The sequence below is a fragment of the Chlamydomonas reinhardtii genome, chromosome 12 (assembly GCF_000002595.2).
Source record: "Chlamydomonas reinhardtii strain CC-503 cw92 mt+ chromosome 12, whole genome shotgun sequence".
Taxonomy (NCBI): Eukaryota; Viridiplantae; Chlorophyta; class Chlorophyceae; order Chlamydomonadales; family Chlamydomonadaceae; genus Chlamydomonas; species Chlamydomonas reinhardtii.
The window spans coordinates 8383797-8399249 of NC_057015.1; the positions used below are offsets into that span (position 1 = coordinate 8383797).

At 62.2% G+C, this 15453-nt stretch overlaps 5 protein-coding genes across 5 annotated transcripts; 2 read left to right on the top strand and 3 right to left on the bottom strand.

Annotated features, from left to right (window-relative positions):
* Positions 1 to 1247: 1247 nt before the first annotated feature.
* CHLRE_12g549000v5 (uncharacterized protein) lies at positions 1248 to 4103 on the top strand. Its single transcript, XM_001694064.2, has 3 exons — positions 1248 to 1656; positions 1903 to 2243; positions 2429 to 4103. Exons 1-3 carry the CDS (start codon positions 1598 to 1600, stop codon positions 3508 to 3510), a joined length of 1482 nt encoding a protein of 493 aa, XP_001694116.1. The 5' UTR covers positions 1248 to 1597; the 3' UTR covers positions 3511 to 4103.
* Positions 4104 to 5531: 1428 nt separating this feature from the next.
* CHLRE_12g548955v5 (uncharacterized protein) lies at positions 5532 to 6147 on the bottom strand. Its single transcript, XM_043068944.1, has one exon. The coding sequence runs from the start codon at positions 5925 to 5927 to the stop codon at positions 5715 to 5717; it is 213 nt and encodes a 70-aa protein (XP_042919038.1). The 5' UTR covers positions 5928 to 6147; the 3' UTR covers positions 5532 to 5714.
* A 120-nt stretch (positions 6148 to 6267) lies between these two features.
* Positions 6268 to 7952, top strand: CHLRE_12g548950v5 (uncharacterized protein). The gene is made up of 4 exons (XM_001694063.2): positions 6268 to 6363; positions 6568 to 6631; positions 6824 to 7143; positions 7371 to 7952. Exons 1-4 carry the CDS (start codon positions 6304 to 6306, stop codon positions 7674 to 7676), a joined length of 750 nt encoding a protein of 249 aa, XP_001694115.1. The 5' UTR covers positions 6268 to 6303; the 3' UTR covers positions 7677 to 7952.
* A 444-nt stretch (positions 7953 to 8396) lies between these two features.
* Positions 8397 to 12894, bottom strand: CHLRE_12g548900v5 (uncharacterized protein). The gene is made up of 8 exons (XM_043068942.1): positions 12412 to 12894; positions 12177 to 12276; positions 11576 to 11719; positions 11265 to 11324; positions 10728 to 10872; positions 10088 to 10489; positions 9489 to 9829; positions 8397 to 9139 (listed from the first exon to the last, which is right to left on the bottom strand). The coding sequence occupies exons 1-8, from the start codon at positions 12708 to 12710 to the stop codon at positions 9035 to 9037; spliced, it is 1596 nt and encodes a 531-aa protein (XP_042919039.1). The 5' UTR covers positions 12711 to 12894; the 3' UTR covers positions 8397 to 9034.
* A 148-nt stretch (positions 12895 to 13042) lies between these two features.
* On the bottom strand, positions 13043 to 15447 carry CHLRE_12g548901v5 (uncharacterized protein). The gene is made up of 4 exons (XM_043068943.1): positions 15424 to 15447; positions 15082 to 15250; positions 14453 to 14595; positions 13043 to 14055 (listed from the first exon to the last, which is right to left on the bottom strand). The coding sequence occupies exons 2-4, from the start codon at positions 15140 to 15142 to the stop codon at positions 13972 to 13974; spliced, it is 288 nt and encodes a 95-aa protein (XP_042919040.1). The 5' UTR covers positions 15143 to 15250; positions 15424 to 15447; the 3' UTR covers positions 13043 to 13971.
* Positions 15448 to 15453: the final 6 nt, after the last annotated feature.

Here is a 15453-nt window from a genome sequence, read left to right on the forward strand (position 1 = left end):
AGCTCGCTGCGAGGACGGAGCTCGCTGAGGGAGCCAAGCCGCCGCAAGTCGCCATGAGAAGGTCGCGCGCCAGGGCGCGACGCAGCCCAATCTCGATAGAGCAGAAATGAAGATGTGGGTTGTGTTGCATCGTACGTGCCGATTATGAACCCGTCACCAACCGTGTTGACTTGCAAGACGCGGAAGGGCCCCGGTGGGGTTCGGGGGCGGCACGGGTGCTGAGGGGCGGGTACCAGGGGCGCCGAGTATGCGCTGCGCTCCAGGTCTCCCTATCCAAAACCCTAAGGACCGACCCGAATCAGCACTGCAGCGGTGTCAGGACAGCCTGGGACAGTCTGCAAGTACCAATCCCCTGTCCCCACCTGTCCTATCCGAATCCGTAAGTGCGCAAAGCAATCCTCACCTGCCCTATCCCAATCCTCAAGTGCCGACACCAATTCCCACCCGACCAAACCCAATCCCCAAAAGTGGCGTTCCAAGCCCTGGCCGGTCAAACCCAATCCTCAAGTGCTGGGTCCAATCCTACTCTGGCCAATCCAATCCACTGAGGGGTGACCGGCGGCGGGACCTATCCATACCCCATACCACCCCTCTCATTGATGCCCGTCCAAGTCTTGTGCCAGGTGTCCCTCCTACTTCACCTAAAGCGCCCGCATTGTTGTGGTCGAGTCTCTCCACATCCAGTCCAACCTCCCCACACGGCGTAGGGGTCTCCTTGCTGCGCGGCATTGCTTGCTGCGCGGCATTCAAACAAGCTTGCGACGGTTCATTTTTCAATGGCGTATTATCTTATGTTTTCTGGAGTCGGCTGGATAAAAGGGAGAGAGAGAGCGTGGGCCACATTGACGCCAAACCCACACAAAACCGCCATGCCACGGCACGCCCCCCGCCCCCTTCCGTCCTTGCGCCACACCAAAATCGAGAGCACCCGTGGTTGAGGGCAAAGCGCCCGCGCTGCTATCTGCACCAATAGTCATGCACGCGAACTATGTGGCTGAACTCCTACATGATGATTTGGCAGAACTTGAGCGCGCCGCGGCTCCACTCATCGGCGGGATGTCCTTAGCGAAGGCGCTGGAACGCATAGTTTGTCGCTTTTGCACTTCTCTATCCTTAATGACATTGGACATGTCATCATGGGTTTGGCGTGAATGTGGCCCACCGACGCTACTTCCGCGGAACACTACTGCACCGTACGGATTCATGGCACTTGGTGTCTTTAGGATATTAGCCACACAGCCTGGCTAATACAGAACTAGTAGTCCATAGTTTACAGGTCGCTCCACAACATTGGAGCACTACACGGGGATTTATCAGACTCGCACAGCCACATCGCTGCGGGCGACGAAATCCGCTCCATACCACCTCTGCAAAACCTAGCGGGAGCTCCAGCAATAGCTTTTCATTTTGATATCTGAAGAGCACCATCCCCTCTTCGCCCGGCGAAAGCGGTTCATCTTCGGGACCAGGACCAAGCGCGCTCAGCGGCTTGAGGAGCTAAGCTTCTGTTTGATACACAAGCAGTATCCACTGCCAAGGATACTCAGTCGCCGAACTCTGCCTGTGACTCGCACCTGTTGCGTGCGGCAGTATCAACATGCGGTCAAGACTTCTATGGGCCTGCGGGCTCGCAGCGCTTCTGGCGCTAGCGGCAATGTAAGTTGAATTGGCATCGGCGCGGCGAGCAACGCCAGCTGGGTTCTGAGAGACGGCGTACAACCGCTCGCCGCGCCCGCTGCCCTCGCGGCCCAGCTGTGCGAATCAGCTCCTCATGCCATCGTGATCGTGACTTGAAGATACAACCAAGCGTTATCTCACTGACGTCTGACTCGGTTCCGCTTGTGAGCGTGTCGTCTGACCGGTCGACTGTCTTGCCCGCCCGCCGTTTTCCGCCATCCTCAGGCCTGCGGCGCTTGGGCAAAAGATCTTGCCGAAGTTCCCCTACTGCCGCTGCGTGAAGAAGGGACCCTACGCCCTGGCCAAGAACGTGGACGAGATTGACGGGTACTACTGCTTTGAGATTGAGCAGGTGCCCTGCGGCAAGGACAAGTGCTGCAAGATGGATTTGCGCAAAGTCGAATTCGATGCCAACGTTGCGTGCCGCGACACCACCAAGGTCACAGCCATGGTGAACGGCCTGCTGCCCAAGCAGCAGCCCACCTGGACGGCGCCGCAGGACACGCCCGCCGGCAAGGCCGTGCTCAAGCTGTCGGGTCTAGGCCTCAACATCACCACCGCCCCCGGTGAGCTAGCTGGCTAAGCATCGAGCAGGCACAGCCCGGCCCTTGAGGTTTGGCTTCAGCTGCTGGCTGGAAAGTGATGAAAGGAGTGGGCAAAAGCCGCAAGCGCTGCCGTTCATGCTGCCGCCCCTTTCGCCGAGCCGCCTGCCTGACGCTTTTGTTGCCTCCCGCTCACCTGCCGTTCACAGGCTCGCTGGTGTGCCTGAAGCTGGACGGCCAGTGCAACACGCTGGAGAAGCTGTGCGCCGTGCCCAAGGGCCAGATGCCCGGCATCTGCGCCATCAGCATGTTCAACACTAAGGACACGTGCTGCCCCATCTCCCAGACCGGCTGGCCCTTCCCGCCCCCGCCCCCGCCCCCCAGCCCGCGCCCGTCGCCCCCTCCCCGCCCCCCTCCGTCCCCCCCGCCGCCCCGCAAGCCCTCGCCGCCCCCCTCTCCCCCTGCCAGCTGCCCCATCTGCATCACCCTCAACACCACCGACGTGTCCCTGACTCGTGAGGTGTGCGACAACCTGGCTGACTACGTCAACTCTGTCTGGGTGGACCGCTCAAACGCCACGCTGCTGCAGCCCTTCAGCTGCAGCCTGGCCACGCCCTCCCAGGTCAAGATCTGCGCCGTGGCTGAGGGCAAGCCCGACACGGTGGATTTTGCTGGCATTGCGGAGGACACTTACGAGATCCAGCTGATGCTGGAGGAGCTGGGCCTCAGCTGCGCCTTCCCCAGCATGATGGGGACCAGCATGGTGTACCTCGTGGAGTACGGCACGTGCCGCGCCGTGTTCACCTACGTGCAGGACTGCAAGCAGCCCGGCCCCCAGCCTTTCCCCTTCTGCGTCTGCAACCGGCGCCCCAAGGCCACGCCCTTTGCGCTGGACCCTACCATCCGCGTCAAGCCCGGCTCCTCGCCGCGCTCCACCAACTACTGCTGGACCGCCACCACCGTCGCGCCCTATGACCCCACCTCGCCCTGCGGCAAGACCAATGAGCTGTACAAGGCGGAGTTCTACGTGCGCAACAACACGCGCGGCGCCGTCACCGGCCTCACCGCCGCCGGCAAGTCCTGGTCGCCCGTATGGGACAGCGATGGCAAGGTGTTCCGCCTGACCAACCTGATGTGGACCGTGGACTTCGTCAACACCAACAAGCCCCAGATCTGCGTCGAGCTGACGGGCATCACGCTGGGCCAGTTCTGCGTGACTGCCAATTGCCAATACGCGTTGTTTGACGCGTCCAAGAGCTGCTGCCCCATGGGCACTGCCTCGCTCGGGTAAGCGCTGAGCAGCGCCTCCAGTGACACGTCAGTCGCGTTAGTGCCGATGCGACACTTGTGGTGGGCGGGTTCTGCGGCCTGGCCCCTCGCTGTCGAGTGCGGCACGAGGGGCCCGCCGCATGAAGCACATCGTGGACTGCCGGTAGAGCGTCATGGACAGAGCCGTTGCGGTCAGTGTTGTGGACTTTTATAGTTAAGGCGGGCGGGCACAACCGTGCAGGTGGCCGGGCGTGTGACAGTCCATGCTGTGTGTATGTGTACGGCGGCGCAGGAGGGCCCGCGCCGGACAGCGGCTGCAACAGGAATGACTTGGTGTTGTGACGCAATTTACCCATGCATAGGAAGTGGCCAGTATTGATTCATAGAACGCTTGAGAGCTCTTACCATTTCCACTTAGCCGTGAAGTGCCTGGGGCTCATTAGTGGTGGGATGAATTCTCCTGCCTGATCTAGTAGATAGTGCTGTGTCGTTCCTTCATAGCTGTGACAAATTGATTGCTGCACAGAAGCTGTAGACGTCGGCGCTGGTGGTCAAAACAGCAGGCAAGCAAGTGACGCACGCAAGCTAACAAACAAAATGTAAGAGAGAAATGCGGTATCCGACTGTCTCGACCTACCGTATGCACTCTGCAGCCTGGAACACATACGGTACATGGGCTAGCATGCGCTTTGGGCCAGGGAACCAGACGCAGGAGGATTTTTTGGGGGGGGATACGGGGGATGTACAGCTAGCGAAAGTCAGAAGCCATGCAACATACAAGCTCAGCGGCCCATGTGGCCCCGGCGTTCTGATGTCCCTGTAGACAGCGCCACAAAGCAACAGGCCAACAGCCCAAAAGCAGTCTCCTACTGCCGCCTCTGGCGGCTCCGTCAACCCCAGAGGCACTGTAGGTGTGCAGGCGCAGGCCTCCCGCGTTTGGTCCCGGCCGGGTGTACAGGCGTACAGCTCTTCGGCGTGGACCGCTGTTGATCTCGCATCTGCCGCTGGCGCCGCCGCAAGTGATGCCACGGCGTGCCAGGCTTCTGAGTGGCCGCGCGCGTGCCTGGCTTTGCTTGGCCCGCAGCCACCATTGCATTGGCTACCGTCGTGTGCGACCACAAGCGGTTGTATATATGTCTCCTCTCAATGCCGCCAGGATGGGGCCCTTGCCGGGCCACCGTCGGCGCGGTAGCTTAGGTTAGACCTCAGCCAGGCCCATCACCATAACGTGAGGACATTGGGGAGGGGAAAGACGCGCTGTCGGATGGGGGGCGGAGCGGCGTGTGGGAGCAGCGTGTGAGAGGAGGTAGCCAGGGATCGAGCGTGAGCACTGCGACTGTTGTGTGAGCCTGGTGGACGTCAGGTGGATGCATACGGGTGCGGTTTAAAGTGTGCAACATGCGCGGACCCAAATGTTGACGGCTAGCGAGGGCAATGAGTGCACTGTCGGCTTAGGTTACATGCTTACAGCATGAGTACGCCCGAGGCCCCGGCTGGGGCGTCCCCTGAGTGCGGCAAGACTCTGGATGTGCCCCCTCAGGTGGTCAAAGCTGGACTTGGAAGCATAGCCCGGGAGAGGCCTAGGGTAAGCACGTGGCAGGTAGGGTAGGGGTGCCAAGAGCGGACCAATGGACCATGATACCGCTTGCGTACATCTTGTGCTTGGAATGTATGTCTCAGCCAGTCGGGCCTTCTTTGGCGAACTGGGCCTGCGCGGCTGCGCGCTGCAATGTATTGTGTCCTGTACGTGTCCTCTCCTGCCGTTCATCCTCCCTCGTGTCATGACATTGGCCCATAACATGATGCTTATGAGGCACGCCCCTTGGATCGCTTGGCGGTCCGCTAGTGTGGGACCGCTATGGTACCAGGGTTTGGGCTTGGGTGTTTCCCCCCGGCGATGCCTTGCAGCTCTTTATGGTGTTTGGCATAAGGTTACTGTAGATGAGCTAGTTGCATGGGGGGAGGCGCCCGGAACCCGGGAAAGTGCTCCGCGTGCATGCACAGACCGTGTGCGGCAGTTTCAGCGTCAGCAGTCCCAACAGCCGTTGCGGTAAAGGACGGTCTGTCCAGCCCACCCGCTTTGCTGGACTTCGTGAGAGCACCATGCAAGTCCTTCAGGTAACCGAGTTCGCAGGGTTGCCATGCCGCAGTCTGTGCGCTGCTGCGTTCTAGCAGTAGTGGCCCCAGCTGTCTCACACACCCCAAACATCTGCTGATGGCGGTGAATTACACGAGACCCTGGATGCACAGAAGAACCACAGCACCGACGTTGCCACTTGCGCGGTTGCATCGCATGCTGGTTGTACCAAGGCGAGTCCCGGCGCTGCTGAAAATAGATGCGCACCGCCAGGATCCAATACACAGGCATTCCTCAAACCATACAGCGTGCTCGCTAACCGCGGAGCTGTCCCAGTAAAGGTCAACCTCCGAGACATCCATCCACGCTTTTTTCGACACGGGCTCCAAAAGCTTCTCCTACATGGTTTTATGATGCTAGAATAGAAAATAAAGCGTTGTGTGGTGACCGAGAGGCAAAACAACGAGCTCGTCGGCCCTGACATTCTGGCACTTCTGCGCGATACATCGCGACCTATGCCGCGCCGTAATGCCAGGTAACTGCACCATCCGCTTCTCAGTGCATCCAAAGATGTCGCGAGAGTCCAAGGCTTCCAGACTGCTTGCTGGTCCCGGGCCAATCTCGCGATCAAGATCCGTACCGGTACGGGGGGCGCGCAAGATGGCCAGCCCATTTAACCCCCGAGCGTCGCCCAGCTCTTTACAGCCTGCTTTGTTCTAGCTGTCTATACCAATCAAAATGGCCGCCATCATGAAGTCCTCCGTCCGCAGCTCCGTGCGCTCCACCGTGAGCAGCCGGGTGAGTCGCTCCCGACGCGCATGCGCGGACTCGCTGCTCCTCTCTCTGCCTTGTGTCCAGATCCTTGCGTGCATCAGGCACATGGAGCTCACTGCTTTGGTACATGCTATTGGCCTGGTCTATGCGCTTCAGATTAGCTGCCTTCACCTGCTTTCGTTGGTCGCCATCCTGACCTTGTCGCGTCCAACAAATTTTGCCTTGCAGTCTGCTCGCGTGGTGCCCCGCGCTGCCATCGAGTGGTACGGCCCCGACCGCCCGAAGTTCCTGGGTGAGTTACGCAAGATGGCTCTTCAGGGACCGCCTTACGCCTTGCAGCTGAGAGCTTCACTGTGCCTTCAACCTGACCTGCAAATGCTTATTACATTCATAAGCAACGCCAGCAGTGCGGATCTCTGGCCATCCTTGCTCGGATATGCGAACTCGATACTGACTTTACCTTTGTCATGTCGTTTGCTTGCAGGCCCCTTCTCGGAGGGCGACACCCCCGCCTACCTGACTGGCGAGTTCCCCGGCGACTACGGCTGGGACACCGCCGGTCTGTCGGCTGACCCGGAGACCTTCAAGCGCTACCGCGAGCTGGAGCTGATCCACGCCCGCTGGGCCATGCTGGGCGCTCTGGGCTGCATCACCCCCGAGCTGCTGGCCAAGAACGGCATCCCGTTCGGTGAGGCTGTCTGGTTCAAGGCCGGCGCCCAGATCTTCGCTGAGGGCGGCCTGAACTACCTCGGCAACGAGAACCTGATCCACGCCCAGTCCATCATCGCCACCCTGGCCTTCCAGGTGAGCAGCGCCTTGTGATTAGGGCCATGGGTGGGGTGGGGCTTGCTGTGCAGGGTGCTTCGGTCAGTGCGGTCACTGGGGCCCGCGCCCGGTAAGCAAACTTGCTAATGGGGTGTACGTACATCTCAGCTTTGGCACGTGCAGCAAGGCATCCTCATCTCTTGGCCATCCAGCTCCAGTCATTGACTGCACCCGACCCGTCCTCTGCCCTCTGCCTTCCCGATTAGGTTGTGGTGATGGGCCTGGCTGAGGCCTACCGCGCCAACGGTGGCCCCCTGGGCGAGGGCCTGGACCCCCTGCACCCCGGTGGTGCCTTTGACCCCCTGGGCCTGGCTGACGACCCCGACACCTTCGCTGAGCTGAAGGTGAAGGAGATCAAGAACGGCCGCCTGGCTATGTTCTCCATGTTCGGCTTCTTCGTCCAGGCCATCGTGACCGGCAAGGGCCCCATCCAGAACCTGGACGACCACCTGGCCAACCCCACCGCCGTGAACGCGTTCGCCTACGCCACCAAGTTCACCCCCTCGGCCTAAATTTTTGGCCCTCGGCAGCTGCATGTACTGGCGTGATTGAGCGGAGATGAAGAGGAGCGCGGTGTCGATACAGTGTGAGCCTCTTTTCACAGGCTTAGGAGCGCGAGGGACGTGCGATTAACCGAAGTGGCGGTGCTACGTGTGCTACGGAGGTTCAGTTTTGTGTTCGGGTTTTGCTTGCGGCTCATGTCGCCCCCTTGAGAAGACTAAAAATGGCTTGACGGCCACTGGTATGTTGGTTTGCGATTTGCCCTTGTTGTGTAACACGGCAAGGATTCAAGCATCTCCATCTCTCGCGAGCCTCTTCTGGGTAGGGGAATAAGGTCAGACAAGGTGGTTCAAGTACGATCACCAGCTCGAAAGCAGCAAGCACGGAATAACCTGACTCGCTTGGGCTCAGCCATGAGCGGGGCTATCCGGGTGTAGGTTCTACCGGGTTCGGTTGGCTACTAGAGTAACGGTTGGGCTGCCTGGGCATCAGCAGCATGCGTTTGTCTGCCTGTGTGCTTGCACACTCAGGTTGTGCCCGTGGGTTATGCCCAAGGATGTGCCCTCTCTTGCGATCACATGCGGACTCCACATCACATGCGGACTCCCTAATCACGGAGGCGGTCTCCCCTCGCCTTAGTCCAGGAGTAAAGCTCTGCCCTGCCCAGTACTGATGATGTCGCATCCGTCTGCGCATGTACCGTTTCCACGCACTCAGGATGCGCTGAAGGCACCGGCAACTTCTTACACGGGATGAAACAAGGTGAAGGGCGCACGGGATACTGTCTGATGCACTGACGCAGATGGAAACAGCGAACAGCGAATGGCTGAGTAGGGCGTGCCGGTAGTGAAGGAGCCGCGTCCACCTCCCAGCGCCCAAAACAAACATCCTGCATGACAACGCCAGCAAATGTAACCGATGTCCACGCCCGTCCATGCACCCGATGCCTGATTGCATCACACTGCGTGCTGGGTGCCACCGAGGCACACCTCGCACTCTTGCAAGACCTCTGCACGCCTGGCGCCGAAACGCGCTGCTGCCTGGGCCCTGTCGCTTTTGGCGCTGCCGCCCCGCCTCGCCACCGTCAATTACTGCATCCTGTGCCCCCACAACCCTACGACCCAAACCCCAACGACACACTCCACACACAACCCTGGCACAACTCCGGCGTTCGACCAGCCATCACTTCTGCTCTGCCGCTGCAAATTGTTTGCCGTCTGCTTGGGGTATGGGCGTCAGCTGCACCCTACGGGACCTCGCCAACCTGCCTAACCCCTGTCCCATCGCACAACCCTGGCACACAGCCTCCTACGACACACAAACACGCGCCAGCCGCTTAAAGGCCGCCAGCTACACCTCTCACGTCACCCTATGCGAAGCCTGCGGGTGGCTCCCACGTGGTCACGCCGCTGGCTGCGTTGTAGTAGTAGGGCCGCCCCTCGCCCGTGTAGTGAACCTGCCAGCCGCCCGGCGCCTGGGTTGGGCGGTGGAGAGCAGCAGGGGAGGGCAGGAGGGCGGGCAGGAGAGCGGGCAAAAGGGTGAGCCAAGACCAGAGCAGGTTGCATGGGCACGGTCGGCACCGTGCGTGACCGCACGGCAGAAGGCTTCACAAGCGCTGCAACACGCAAGTGCTGCGTGCCTGGCGTGGTCACGATCCTAGAGCTCTGCTCCCTAGCCAACAATTCATGCGCCCCCTGATAACACAGGCCCAGAACCCGCGCTCGCCCCCTCGCTTGGCCACCCTCCAAGGCCGCCTCCCACACGCGCGCGCGCCCGCTCCCACATGCCGCGCCCGCTCCCTCCCCACACGCGCGCCCACACACCTGCGGCGCGGGCTGCGCCTGCGGCGCCGGCTGCTGGAAGTAGGTCGGGTAGGCCGGCTGCTGCTGCGGCACCTGATCAATCAGCGACACCGCCGGCGCCGCCACCTGCACCGGCTGCTGCGGTGCCTGCCCGTAACCGCCGCCGTAGCTACCCGCATTTCCATAACCGCTGTAGCCGCCGCCGTTGGGCTGCTGCTGTGCGCTGGGCGACGGGGCGCCGTACGAAGGGTGGCGCTGCATTTGCGGCTGGCCGTAGCCGGGCTGGGCCGCGGCACCGCCACCGCCGCCGCCGTAGTTGAGGTCCAGGTCGCTTGCGAGTGCCTGCGCGCCCGCGATGCCGGCTGCAGGGGGGGGGGGGCCAAAAGCAGTCGTGCAAAGTGAGGTCGGTGTCGGTGGGTAGGAGGTAGGCGGGCGGCTGCCGCTGGTTAGCCTTTGGCGTCAGCGCCCGACCGAGGCATTCGCCAACATGCTGCCTAAGCTACCCGGACCCGGCTGTGGCCCAGTATCGTCGTGAATCGTGAGCTCTTGTCGTGCCGCCTCGACGCTCTGCCGGGCCCGCCCCTGCCCGGACCCTGCCCCTGCCCCAACCGCTGCCGTACCTGTGATGGACTGGTACCCGCCGCTGTACTGCCGGTTGAGCGACGCGTACGGAGAGTTATCCACGCGATACGGGTCCGCCGCGCCTGCGCCGCCACCACGGTTGTAACCGCCGCCGTTGCCGTTACCGTTGCCGCTGCTGCTGGGCACGGCGTCGTAGCCCACCACGCTGACCATTGTGCTGCTGAGGTTGGCGCCGCCGCTGCCGCCGTGGTGGTGGCTGCTGCTGCCGTGGCGGCCAGAGCTGCTGGCGCCGCCGCCACCGCCGCCGCGGGGGCTGTTGCTGTTGGCCTCGAAGTTGCGCTCCATCTGGCGCAGCCACTCGGCGGGGTTGCTGGAGGGCGTGGGAGCGGCCGCCGCCGGCTTGGGCTTGGGCTTGGCTGGCGCCGGCTCGTCCTCCACACCTGCGCGCCCACATAAGCAGAGGCCCAAGGCGCATACTTTCAAAGAAGACACGTCAGCTCAGCACCCCGTGCAGGTCTTCCGTCGTCGTCGGATGGCCTGTCGGGCCTGTCGTGATCACGTGGCCCACCACCGGCGATAAAGCACGTGCGCTGGCCCGCCCAATCCACACCCCTGCTTCTCCGTCACCGCCAATTTCCGACCAGCAGCATCCACACAGCCCAGGCACATGGCACTCACCCGCGATGGTCTTGTGTATCTTGGCCATGGCCCCCTCTATGGCCGACACCCACTCCACCACCTCCGTCTCCGTGCTCGCGATGTAGTGCACCACGCCGCCGCTGGTGGTCTTGAGCTGGATGGTGTTGCCGCGGCCCGGCAGCACCTTTTGAGTCCAAGGGCGGGCGAGAGGAAGAGACATCGCAGGTGACACACAGGCAAAGTCGACGCAGTTGGAGGCGGGCGAGCGCAAGCAGGTCGGGTAAGAACCGCGTAGTAACCGCGGCCCCGCTCTCGGCCCGCCGCCCCGCCTGCAACGACTTCTTTTGGACTCGGGCGTACAACCCCTCCCCGTATGTTCCTCCCTTGTGCCCTCCCCCATCTTCGGTCAGCCTCCGCCAGCTTCCGCCAGTGCTCCCAACTGGTGTTGGCCTCCTCCGCGCGGCTGCTGCTAGCCCCCTCCCTTTAGGCTTCTCTCCTGAACTGCAGCTGACACAACTCCCCGATCTGCCGCCTCTGCCCCCATCCGCCCACCCACCCACCCACCCACCCACCCACCTTGACGTCCTGCACCTTGCTCAGGTCCACCACACCGCGCGGCTTGATTGACTCTGCCACCTGCATGCCCACATACACACACGGGCGGGCTTCATTGGGTTGTTTTTAAGAAGTCGCACACGACTCGATAATATGCACGTAAGGGACACAACACAAGCAACATCCCCAACACGCACTCTACCCATTACAGACGCACACGCCTACCCTCCCGCAACCCTTTTCTCAACCCTCCCTTAACCACCACCCTCCCGCAACCCTCCTGCAAACCCCTTATCTTCTCATCCCCACCCCATCCACTCCTCCCCCCCGACCTTGTCGTTGTAGAAGCGGAACAGGTAGCCCTGCTTGAGCACAAACCACCGGTTGCGCCAGTTCTTGATCACGTCGCCCTGGCTCTGCAGCCAGCCCGCCTTGTCCGGAGACCGCCAGTACTCCACCTCATCGGCTGAGGGCAGCTGGGGAGGGAGGGCGAGCGGGGGGGTAGCAGCGGGGGAAAGGCGGCTGGGTTGGGCCCACGGATGCGCGGAGGGATGGGTTTGGGAAGGAGGACGGCATGGCAGAGGGAAGGGCGGTGGCCGTCCATGGAAGACGAAATGGAAGACGAAAGGGGAGACAAGAAGGACAGCGCAGGTGGGGGCGGTGCAGGAGCGATGCGTGTGTGCGGCGCTCGCCCCTGGCCGCCCCGCCCCCGCGAACCCAGGTGCAAGGTCGCTGGGGACACCTGCCCCAGCCCCGCACCCTGCCCCCCTCCGCTTGTTTTCGTTGGTTTTGGTTTAGTTTGGGCTGGTATTTACAACCCCCCCCCCACACACACACACACACGCAACGCTCGCATGCCCTTGTGCCCTCTACATCACAGACAGTCCCCGCCAGCTTGTCCGGTCTGCTCCCAGCGCGCATGCGGTGCCTCACCGCGGTCTTCTTTTTCCCGCCTCCAACCACCAGAGCGTGGAGGTTGTTTGCGGTCTCCTGCGCCGTCTCCGTTTGCCGGCTCTGCAGAAGCTCCGCGAGCCTGCAGCACAGTTGCGCCAGCGTCGCGTGAGTGTCCCAGGCCCAAACCCCAACCCTCGGGCCCCAGTCGCTCCTCCGAAGGAGAGGTATACCGAAACCTTCTTCGCAGCCCTTTCTAGTAGCACAGCGCACTCACTGCATGCAGCAGCAGGTGAGCGTGTCCAGAGCGTTCCGCACGGTGCTGTCATCTGCTGAGAGAGTGGTTTGCCGCTCCTCCACGTCCACCGGCGTCCGGGTGTAGAGAATTAGGCTGCCACCGCGCGACTGCCAGCGACTGATATGGCCCAGCTCGTAGGACCGCATGGTCCTGTTGTCGGAGGCATTCAGCAGCTTGAGGCCGTCCAGGCCTATCTGGACCACCACACGATCGGTGCCACCGTCATGGTGTGCAAGGTTCATGCGAAACTTCTCGCTTATGCCTTTGAAGTCCTGCATGTTTCCCGGGGCACCTAAATGCGGGCCCGCCGGTTGATAGAACAACTATGCGAAGGTAATCAAGGTAAATGCAAGAAGGGCCTCAGTCGGCGTCAAGAGGAATCTAGTGTGGACGTAAATCTGTCAAAGTCAGGGTGCTAGCGCAGTGAAGACAATATGATACTTTCTGTGGACTGTCTTGTGGGTTTAAGTGTGTATTCACACCAATTTCAGTTGCCTGGGCCGAGTGGGGTTTGGGCAGACACCGTGTCATGTCTTTGCGTCCGATTGCTCGCCTCCGACAGCAACGTACCCCCCTCCCCCCCAAACCGATTATCGGCTCTCTGCAATCTGCACTGACACTCTTACAAGTTGACGGGTCGTGCTGTATCCTGTTTTCTGATTGTTCCACTTCAGTGGCGTGGGTAAACAGGCACGGGGAAATGGTAGGGCAGGAAGATGGCCGTGCCCTGCCGTGTTGGCGCCGGCGCCCCGACAGCTTCAGACTGCCCAACAAAGTCCATACCTTCAATCGAAATTGCAATGTATGAAGCTGCAGCCGAATTTGCGTGCAGCACCCATGCGGGTTCCATGTGCGCAGAGCTTCCTCCGGGTCCACGTCGACAAGGCGGAGGTTGCCACGCTCACTCACAAACAAACACTAGCGGACCGCCAAGCGATCCATGAAGCGTGCCCCTAAGGGAATCAAGTCACAGGGAAGCAACGTACGGTGTTGACCGGCTGAGCGAGCATGCACATGCAGGTAGTGTTGTTAGCTGATAGCGCCATAGCGGTTACATGTGGGACGACAGCCATGGACAAAGCCAGGGCCTTGACAAGCTAGGGTGAAACCATACCGAGTCTGCTGCTGGCCCCACCAAGATAACCCCTCCAACATCATCCGACGCTAGGAATGGGTGCTGGTTCGGGACAAGGCCCCAGCGGCGCGGAGACAGACTCACACACGCAGCTAGCCGCGACCAGAAGTCCGCAATCACCTCCACGCCGATCCATTGCAAAACAGCAACGTCCGCAGTCCGGTCCGCAGCATCACTAGGCGCTGTCGGCCGTATCCTAGGGCCGCCACAGCAGCCAAGCACACGATGTCCCACACGGCCTGCGATAGCCCTGGTGGCGCCTGTACAAACCACAACTGGTGCCGTGCGATGTCCACATTCGCATGTCATCATCTGCCCGTGGTGGTGCCCGTGTGCACCAAGTACGACTGAGCCGTATCGGGCAGCCATGTGAGGCAAACACACGCACACACAGCAGGGCGTAATCATTGATTTATTTGTTTCGGCCCATAAGTCGCCCAGCACGGAGCGCGGAACGCCAGCGCCCCGCCGTCCGGCGCGCCCGCCACCTGCAGCGGGGAGGTGGAGGAGGAGGCAGAGCATGGGGCCCGCGTACGTGAAAGCAAGCATGCGTTAGCAATCATAGCATGTAGATGCATGTGTGTTGCTCCGGCCGCCACAGGCCTCCACGCTCGCAACCGCTCCCCTCCCGCACCCTCACCCGCACCCGCAACTTCCAACCATTTGCGCCGCCACCCTGCCAGCCTTTCAACGCTCCCGCACTTCCCTGCTCCCAGCTCCTCTCGTTTCCTCGGCCCTTGCTCCTCCCCAACTCTTCCCCCTCTCCTTTCCCCCTCCACCCCCTTTCCTCTCCCTCTCCTCCCCTCCCCTTCTCCCTTCTCCTCCCCCTCTCCTCCCCCTCGCCTCCTCCCTTCCCCCATCTCCCCCGTTTACCCCTCTTCTCACCTGCCCCGGCCCCGCCAGCCGCTCCGCGTGCTCTAGTGTCAGGTCCTCCAGCCGTGGCCCCGAGGCGGCGATGCGCTGGAGGTCCTCGGGCCCGAGGTGGCGTGCGGTGTGGGCAGCGGCATGGGCTGGCCCGCGGCCATGGACTGCGTCGGTGGGTGGGGGAGCGCAGTCTGTGCGGTCAGTGAAGGTGATGGGGCTGTGGGTGGGTAGAGGGTGCTTTGTTCAGAGCGATGACGTGCGTGTTGTGGCCATGTGTGGGCGAGCGTGCGGGTACGTGGGCATGGGAGCGGCGCGGGCGGGGCGCTGGTGCCTTTCAAGTAGCTTAGGGCCTGAACCCACCCACTTCCGGGTGCCGAAGCTACCGCCATGGCTCGAAGCCACTCCCTTCATCCGCCATTCCTTGCTCCAAGGCGGCGCCGCCCCCGGGACCTCGCAATGCCAGCGCACAGCAAACCATGCCCCTGCGGAGCCCAGATCCCGACCAAACGACCAGCCTGCATGACGGTGCTGCCCCTTGCCGCTTGCCGTGCGCGGCCTTCACGGGCATCCCCCACTGCTGAGCGCCCGGCCGTCTCTGGGCGCCGCCCGCTCACCGCCCCCGTCACCCCTGCACAGTAGTCCGCACTCACCTTGAGCGCGGCCCAGTGCTGCTCCTCCCAGTCCGGCTGTGAGGAGATCTCGTACCGGCATCAGTGTTGCGCCCGTATGAACGTACCAACGGGCGGCGCCATCAGCGCCAGCGTCAGCGCCAGGCCGAAGCAAGACCACACCGTGGCGATCGAACTGCTGCTTAGTCGCCTGGGGGGTGGGGGAAGGAGGGATGGGAGCTCGGGTCTAGGTCGTTGGAATATGTGCGAAGCAGGGGAGACCCGCACCTGCCCCTGCCGCTTGCCCTCTCCCCCCCCCCCCCCCGCGCCACGCCCACGCCCACGCCCACGCCCACGCCCACGCCCACGCCCACACTCACGCACCTTGCCCCGCGGCCCCAGCTCCATCGCGAA